Source organism: Limulus polyphemus, unplaced genomic scaffold (assembly GCF_000517525.1).
Source record: "Limulus polyphemus unplaced genomic scaffold, Limulus_polyphemus-2.1.2 Scaffold2154, whole genome shotgun sequence".
Lineage (NCBI taxonomy): Eukaryota > Metazoa > Arthropoda > Merostomata > Xiphosura > Limulidae > Limulus > Limulus polyphemus.
The window spans coordinates 121,570-131,546 of record NW_013667764.1 but is presented as its reverse complement, the minus strand read 5'-3'; the positions used below and the strand labels follow the sequence as shown (position 1 = coordinate 131,546).

Genomic DNA, 9,977 nt, shown 5'->3' with positions numbered 1-9,977 from the left:
GAACAGAATATTGTCAATTTCACTCACAGTACAAGATTTGTTCCCGTGGGAAAGTTAACGACTAGATTTGATGAATTTGTAACGGCTCATGTCACATAGTTAGAAAGCCAGGAAAATTTTGAAAGGTAAGAGAATTTGTCTACTTTTGTATGTTATTAGTATATATTCTTTGATGCATTGTTTAATTAAATAAAAATTGTTAAGTGCATTACTATCTATAGTATACAAAATTAGGGTTAACTCTCATCGAAAACCTAAGAGCAAGAAAAAAGAAGATTGGGTAAGTACTTTATTTCTCATTTTTTATATTTATTCTTTATTTTTTATTATAAAAGTAACTAATATCTACAAATATGGATCTTTTTAAGTTATTTAAGACTAAATTAGGCAAAATAAGAAATACTAATAATATAATTAAAATGGTTCAGGAGGTTCGCACGCAAGCAGCTCATGGGTAATGGAAATCGATAGCATAACGTGAGCTGCATGTTCCCCGATTGACTTACAACTAATAATAGTGCAAATAGTAGTTAAACATGGTTCAACGGGCAATAAAACAATAAAATTTAATTATAAATAGATATATACTGTGACAAACTTAGAGCTACTAGGATGAACGAATGTAGTTTCATGTTACAATTTGAAGTCATTCTAGAAATAAAGAAAAATGGTAATTTAGGTTTACTTTGACTTTTTTTTTGGTGGTTACAAGGTTGGTCGAATTGACCAATCTCATTTTGAGACAGGGTAGAGAAAATAACAGATAAACTATAAAGTTTTCCTAAAAAAAAAAACGTTTGAAATGCATTTAGGAGGTTTTGGAGATTACATAAAGGAAATCTAAGATTTTTGAGATGAGGAAATGTATTTTTAATTTTAACAGGAAAATTACTTTGCACACAGACTATTCAAAACAAATACTCAATATATTAATGGACAAATCTTTATTTTATTCTATTAAAAATACTTCACTATAAAATATTATTTTTTGTACGTGAAAGACTTATAATATGAACTGAAAGACTGCCAAAATTTCTGAAGATATACACACTATATTGAAAGTTAGAAGTATTAAATCTATAAAGACTTTAATTGAGTACAAAGAGGTCACTTGGTCAGTCAAATTGAACGAGCCCATGTTGAGAGAGTTAATATCATTAGTTAGTGATGTTTTGTCATAGAATAATATTCTTGTAGCTTTCCAGTAGATAAAGTATCATAAAAAACTATGCATGAAAAAAACAGAAAATATAAGATCTGGGTTCTAAATGTTATCGAAGTTTTTAAAATTGTCTTTAAGTTCCTTTGTTACGACTGATTACAGTTGGTTGTACTAACTTCACATTTTTAAAATGCAGGACTCATTTTCACACAACACTAATGTACTCTCAACTACAGTGTTAAAGTTAAAGTTTTTGAACAAACAGAAAGCGTAGAAACATAAAATAGACATTAAGCTAACCAAAAATCCTAAAATTTGATTGGGAGAAATAAATATAAACTTAGGAGAGATAAAAAAATTTTAATTTAGATATGTGATGTTTGCAGTTCACACACACTAGCATATATGACAGAAATGTACTTGATTTTTTGTCTTGTGTGAAAAATATTTCATTGTTAAAACACGAAATTAACATAAAAGTTTAAGTAAAGAAATTCTTGAAGGAAAGATACAGGTACATTTTTTATTAATATGTATTCTGAGTGTCCCTTTGAGCTAGAAAGGGTTAAGCAATATCATGGGCTTGGTGGAGAAACACTTCCTTTTTCTGCATATATATAATTACAGATAATTTAAGAGCATCAACTGTTCTAACAGATGAAAGGAGGAAAATGCAGTTGGATAGTTTTTATTATTTTTCACATACAATTATGAAAGATTTTATTTTTTTTATAATCGGTCATAATACATGATTTTTGCATTTTTAACTAGTCCCTTGTGAATATATACGAAAAAAAGGTGTGATTTTTATGCATGTGTTATATTCACTTTTGTACACCCTAAAATTGATAGTTTTGTAAAACAAAGAAATATGGATTAACTTCAGGCACCAGGACCATCTAAAAAGAGATCTGCAACAAGCTGTACTCTAGTTGTGGTAAGTAACATGTGCTGTCTTGTGATACACACTAGGATTTATTAGAAATAAGTATACACCTTCTTATTTGGTTGCAGCAGAATCAAACACACAAATATTTCCTGATGGATTAAAGGTTGGAAAAATTCATGTGCATCTGAAGAATAAATACATCATTGTTATGGCTAAGAACATAATTACCCATCAAAGAAAATCAAAAGGGTAACTTTGAAGCCAAATGTATGAAGCCTGATATCAAATCATCACATAAGGACAGCTTACCACTTCACATAAAACAGCTGTACATTCTTACAGCTGATCATTGCAACAGATTGTATTGATTTGCTCATGGAATATCAAGATATCTTCTCCAGTGGACCTCACCACTTAGACTAAACAAATATCTCATAACATAGATACTGGAGATGCAGCCCCAATACTTCAGTTAAACTCAGAAGGCCAGATAGCCAGATGGTTCCAAAAACTTCAAGAATATAACTTTAACAATGTGCATCACCCTAGATGGAACTATGGAAATGCTAATGCATTATACAAAGACTATGTGTTAATGAAAAATGTAAACACTGTGAAAAGAGGGAAACACGAGACAGTAAGTATGACTAACATAAAGTAGAACAGAATATAGTCTATGATAAGACATTCACAAGTGATGATGAAAAAGAGATGTGGTCCAACACTTAATTGAAAAATGTTCAGACAAAAGATACACGTTTGAAACCAGTTATTCAGTGGATCTAGAAGAGTGCAGATAAAACCCTCATGGCAAACAATTCTCCATAGAGTCCGAAGAAAAAGGTGTATTGTGGAATTCATTATGCCTACAAGAGGGCTTGTTATGTCAGAAATGGGAACATAACAGTACACAAAATTACAGAATTCAGAAGGACAAGTTGTCCAAGTTAAAGATCATCGACTGTTTTTGGAAGTACTTTAGTGAGAGAATGGTGAGTTTGGTTAATTTCAGAGAAAAATTTGCCAATGGAAAGTTCACCTGCTGAAGAGCCCAGAGTTCTTGTTGAGACCACTTCTATTCAATTCACTTGACCACCTACCTATGGAGAACTTCCTATGTTACAAGACAACAAGTGATAAGAGGCCTTCCCATGTGTATTCCACAACCCTCAGAAAACAAAACCACCAACTTATTTAGTGAATGGACAGTTTAGAGTACTATCTTATTTGCTTATTAGGAATGTTGAAAGGACTTCACAATCCAGTGTTGTAAGTTTTATTTTCAATGTTTTAATTCTGACGTTTGTTTGCTAGAGAGAGCTCATCATTACATGATGCTGACTCTATGATCCAGAAATTTTGTGGAATAGGAAGAAAATGAGTACAGTATATGAGAAGTATACAGAAATATGAGAAGCAGTGAATTAATGAGTAATCAAGAGTATTGACGGAGTCAGTTAGTGAGTGAATAGCGAAAGTTATTGTACCTCTTTGTCTGCAAATAAGTATATTTGTGAGTCAAGTGTACATTAGTTTTTGAAAGTACTGTTTAGAGAAGTTAAGTGTACAAGCAAACAATCTAACAAACAATATTGAAGAAATGAATTAATTCATTGTTATTACATGAGACTGGATTTGACATTATTCTTAACCATATAATCCAAAAGAATATGTTACAACAACATAAAGTACACTTGTGTATGTGAGCTTGTGATAATTTATCCTAACTGGCTGAAATATCATGCAAACATCAAGGCTTTATATTTACTATATTATCTGAATTTTAATTAAGTTAATGATTTCTGTTATTGTTTTAATTCAATATTATACAAGTTTGATCTTGGTATTTTAAATTTAGTACATCACTGTAGGAGAAGCATTGTACCATGCTTTGAACTTGTGGTGGAAGGTTTGCAGATTCAGGACTTGCTCACATTATGTCGTTGTGTCCTTGGGCAAGAAATTTCACCCAAACTGCTACAGTCTACCCAGCTGTATATTAAGCACCAGCTGCAATGAACTGTCCAGGAAAATCTGTCACCATTCTCTTCCGCTCGAGTGATTGAAACCAGAGTTAAACACTGGATCATATGTGCCACCTAGGCATGGAATGGATTTAACCCAACTCACTTGAAAGTGTATATTCATATTTTTATAACTCTTTGTCTAATTATTTCAAAGCTGCTGCTCATACATTTACTAATTGGAAACAACATGCAAACCCTGTTCAGTCTTTAAGAATTTCTTTTAGGAGAAAATTACCAGCAAAAATCTAAATGTAGGAAAAAATTCTTACCACTTACTTTACTTTTAGCTTCTTCTTCAGCTTTTCGTTTAGCAAGCAATTCTTCCAGAGAAAGTGGTTCTTTCTTTGGTTGTTTTTTTTCATCGTCATCATCTTCATAATGGTTCTTATCCCTGAGATGAGAAAAATGTTTATATAATATATGCTTTTCTTGTTTGTATAAAAGTCTTTATCGTGTCTCAATTTTACTTTAGAAGTGAGATATTGAAATCTGGAAGGATTCAGTCTAATAACTCTGCTGACTAGGTAGTTAAACAAAGTAAGTTACTTCATCTAGAATGTCATAAACCTTTATTTTCACTTCACTGACTATTGCAGACAGAATCAGACAGTACTCTTGCAGTTTTGTGAATCAACTTGTTAAAATCTGAATCAATTAATGGTTCATTTTTTGGGGGGAGTGCTAGACTTTTGCTGCTTTAAGCAAATTAACTAAAGAAATTTAATGGTAGTATACTATCCTGAAGATGTGTAATTTTTCTAAAAGGTGAAAATTTAGATTGGGCTGGATGTATGACCTAAATCTGTTAATCATGAAAGTTTTTTAGCTAAGTCCTGTATCTTAAGTCCTTCTAAATATCAATTTGCATACAAATTATGATTATACTGGAAAATGTGTTACAATTAAAATTTCTACAGTTACTTCACATAAAACCAGCTCTTCCAACAAAGAAAAGGAAATAACCCTATTCTGAGCTTTATAATGCAATTGCTATTACTCAAGAGTGTTGCAGCCTTCAATCCTTATTGTCATAAAATGAGGGTAACACTGAGGTTTATAATGTTCGAAATGTTGTAGCTTAGTTGGCTAAAGCTTCTTCCCAGTTAGTGGAGTTGAGGATTTGAATCTTGTATGATCTCAAATTTCATTTCAAAAAAGTTCTTAATTATAATTAGATAATCTATAAAGTCTCAGTAGTGTTGTTTCAAACTATTATCATTTGCTAATACATCTTGTCCACAGTTCTTTCAATACATGCATTGGACCTCAGATTGTTCTTCCATACAGTAACTCGAAGGGTGAAAATTCTGTACTCACTTGTGGGACTTCTCGGTAAGCAAATAATACTGCCTGCAGTACTAATTCCAATCACATGGTCCTTCCTGCCACATCTTCTTTAGCATGCTCTTTAAGACTCCACTGACTTTCTCACAAAGTCCATTACATCGGTGGTTTGTACGTGGTGGTAAAGAGCTGCCAAGTGCTGGTAAGTCTGCACACCTCTTGCATCAGTTCAGGGGTAAACTGGGTCCCTCTACCACTCAAGATTTCTTTTGGAAATCCTACTTTGCTTAACACTTCAAGGAGGGCTTTTGCTACTCTCTCCATCTCAATCTTTGGCAATGCTATGGCTTCTGGGTAACGTGTCACACAGTCGACTACTATCACTATATACTGGTTGCCCTTGTCAAATACATGTGCTAGTGGTCTAATCAAATCCACAGCTATTCTGCTGAACAGCTCTTCTATGAGAGGCATTTCACCCAGTAGCGCCTTGGCTACCTTCCCTCTGGGTATTGTCTTTTGGAAGATGTCACATGACCTGCAAAATATGGTTACATCTACAATGATTCCCAGCCAATGGAAGTTGCTGGTGATTCTTTCTGCCATCTCCTTCACTCCTAGGTGCCCTTCCACAATCAACTTGTCAGCCAACTTCATCACTTGAGTCCAGTATTCTGTTGGTATTATGACCTGTTTAACTTCCCCAGTAGAACTGTCTTGATAGATCCAGTATAGCCTTTTCTTTCAGTTCTCTATCCTGTAAGTCCCTTTCCCTTTGGTCTTGTGCTTGACTTTCTCCTGGACACTGTCCCAAAGTTTCTGTAGTGAAGGGTCTTTTTTCTGTGCTTCCTTCAGTTCCCATAGACTACATTCAGAATGTCACCTTTTGAGACTTGCAGGGGCTTGATGTCTTGCTTGCTTGTTTTTCTTCAGCTCCTGTGGTGACTGCAGATGCCTCAGACTCCTTTCTACCGCCAGATATATTGCCAAGTTGTAGATGGGTGCCTTCATACACATAACCTTAAGGTCTCCCATGTAGTATGGAGTGTCCACCTTCATTCTTGCTATGGAAAACTTTCTTACTGTACCTGTCATCTGATACTAGACATTCTCACTGCTGCACCTAGTGTCTCGTAGGACTTTCACATTCTCATCCCCAATATAATTTCACCTGCAGGCATGTTGTGGTGTGTTTGCACTTTTCAATATTTGTCACATGCTTTGATTACCACTGGCACTGTTGACCCATTTGCTGACCATCAATCATGCGCTGTTTAATCATGATGATAGTACTTCCTTCTTGTGGTGAATCTGATGACTTGTCTCTATACTGTTTTTCTGGCAGCAGCATCCAAGGTGACAGTCACTATTTTCTTCTTTCTTGCCAGCATCATCTTTATAGGCAGCTAATGCTGCTTAATGTTGAGATTTCTGCAGTTGCTTGTTGGTAATAGATGTGCACTCACTCGCAATGTGCCCCATTTTATAATAAGCAGATTATCTTTTCTACCATTTGTCTCTTGACTTCTTGTCACCTCTGGTGGCATCCTGCTTTTGGTCAGCTACCCCTGGTTTCAACTTTATCTGGATATTCTTGGACTTTCCAGTTATACTCCCTCCATGGGCTTTCATATACTGTTCTGCCAACTTGATCATCTCATCCATGTCTTTTGGTGCTCTCTCTTTTAGGAACAGTAAAGGAAGATGACATGGATGCTTTCCTGGAGAGGTATGAAAGATTTGAAAAAAAGTCAGAACTGGGACATGGTGACTGGGCAGTCTGTCTCAACCCCCTTCTCTCAGGAAAAGGCCTACAAGTGTATGCTGGCATGATTTCAAAAGATGCCATGAACTATGACAAGTTAAAAGTGGCCTTGCTGAAATGATGTGAACATTTACTAGTAAGGTTTTTGTTGGAAGTTCAGAGAAGTTAAACCTGACACTGGAGAAATTGTATTTATGGCACATCTATGGTGATACTTCACAAGGTGGACTGACATGTCAAGTGTGAAGGTAATGTGAAGGACTGGCATTTTTATTGATAGGTGAGCAGTTCATGATCATGTGCTCCACTGACATGGTTAATCAAATTTTGACAGCTTTGTTCAGCTGGCTCTGAACCCATTGCCATTCTTGGGTCCTTCATCTTTATGTTGGGTGAGCTTGACAATCCCAATCTCTTATCCTCTCTAATTCCAGTCTCTACTTTCTCTTTCTTCCTCTCCTCTCTGTTGATACTTCTCTCTTTAGGTTTTGTTGTTGTTTGACAAACTCTCATAGATCACATTCCTTGAGCCCAAGTTGCTCGCTCCTCTGAATCCACTTATCAAAATCATTCAACATGGTTATATAGTGTGGTTGTAGCCTCTACAATATTTTCTAAACCACTACAGCTGTGCATACATAGGCCTGTTTCTGCTGTCATTTAAGTCTTCTACCATTGTACAATCCTGGCTCGCGTGCCACTGTCAGGTTTTTATATGTATGGATGGGCCAGTTTCTTTACAGTAGGTGTGTGACTTGTTGGCAATAAACTTCAACAATAAACAAGCAGTACACAGTTCATTTGTTTTAAAATAATATATTAAAACAAGACAAGTGTATATGTATGTACACACAAATGTTCATTACACAGTAAATTATCACAGTTGTATCCAGAGCTTTAAGTAATATATAATCATCTCTTTTTGTCAAAGTTCACACTGGTTTGTTAAATTACTTCAGAACACAATTGACAAGTTATTCTTCTCTACTCTATTATTATGATACAATCTGTGATAATTCACTTTAAAAATTGCCACTATATGCTCTTTATGACTAAACTCACAATCACACAGTCTAGATCTATCTGTCAATCTAACTATCTCTTACTTGAACTAAATTTTGTAAGCATATTTGTAGACTGACAGAGGTCTAGATCATTCTACACACTACACAATATTATGATGCAATAATGCTCAACTGAAACAAGGAGAACAACTTACAAGTTTCTAGTAACATCATGCAATAATACAATAAGTGCTAATTCACAACAATTGAACTAGACAATGTATGATTCATACACAGTTAAGTAAATAAACATGCGATAAACTATCACTTCAAAAATAACAAAATTGAACACTCACACTATAGTTAAATGGAAACAGTCATGTATACCTAAGAGAAATTATCTTGCATATCACCATGGCCATATAGGGTAATGTGCAGTATTTGCTCATAAAGGCTTTGTCTTGATTTCACCTGTATGGATTAGGATACTGTCATCACTGTCTTTTTTATTTCTGGCAACTATAAACTTGTGGAAGTGCCTGTTGGTTTGCCTTGCTGCACAGTATATTTCATTTAACCCTTTCAAGACAGGTCAAGGGTGAAAGGCCATGTTATCTTGTTTGTTGACTCACATTCAAAGTTTTATTTAACTAGTATTTCATGAATTTATGTCGATAACATTGGTATCAAACTGTAGATTATAATTCAAATTTTAGTACTATATATATATTCTCAATTTCTTAATTTAAAAGCAAATGTTAAAAACACAGATAAACATCAATTTTTGTGTGTCAAGTGGTATGTTGAATGCAGCAGTAGTTCAAATAAGATATTTGTGAAGTCAAAATACTAAGTCTATAGTTTGAATGAATTAAAAACTCAATTACTGATATTGATAAGCTAGAATATAAAACAAGAGCTTTTTATCTTTTTAGTTTGGTGAAATATTGCACATGTGATAAATCAAACACAGTGGCACCTAGCCCACCTCTTTCCATTTTTGGAAATGCTCCTTTATATAAACTTTTATATATGACGTGAATAAGCAATCGGAAGCTCAGAATGTCCCCTAGTAGCTTTCTCAGCCATTTTAACAGACTTGGCACCATTTCTTTCTTTTGAACCAATATTTCAACAAAGTAGGGTGTGTCTTTAGTCTGCTCGAAATTTCATATTTTTTTTAGACTAAAATACATCTCAATTATTAAGCTTTATAAATTATAGTGAAATTCTATGGTATTAATGTAGTAATTTATGATTTTTTAGTTATTCAAATGTATATATAAAACCTAAAAAAAATTATTTCATTTCATATCCTCCACATGCGAAATTTTTAAAGGCTTAGCAACCTAAGTCAAACAGTAACCGAGTACAAAAGTTGTAATCAGATGAGAGAATTGTTTGCTTCACTTATGTATTTATTCTTCAATGTTTTAGAAAAAATAAGCTTAAGAACTTATTTCAAAATAGCAATAATCTATATACACATATAATGTATAATAATTGAAATGTGACTATTTTACAAAATACTAGTCTACTAAAACACAGCCAAGACAAGTTACTTTGCACAGACCAAGGATCAGTTTTATGTTATTTGATACGGTAACATGAGAGCACGTGAGCCACATCATTGTAACTTCTGTATTGTTAGCCAGGCATGGCTGAAAGGTCAACATAATAAAAATAATAAATATCTATACTACTATTCTGCTTGTTTGTATGTACGACCGTTATGCTTTCTGACCGAGAACCTGCTGCATAAGCATGCGTAGTTAGAATGTTATTCACTTGACAACAAACAGTCCGCCTGTGGCAGAGAGCTGCAAAGCTCAGTGATCAAGTCGCT

The 9,977-nt window shown here is 34.1% G+C and overlaps 1 protein-coding gene across 1 annotated transcript in view; it reads right to left on the bottom strand.

Moving 5' to 3' along the window:
- LOC106466109 (probable ATP-dependent RNA helicase DDX23) overlaps positions 1-9,977 on the bottom strand; it is a 64,750-nt gene that overhangs the window by 36,429 nt on the left and 18,344 nt on the right. Inside the window, 1 exon segment of the mRNA XM_013926349.2 lies at positions 4,355-4,469. Within this exon segment, the coding sequence (XP_013781803.1) occupies positions 4,355-4,469 (115 nt within the window).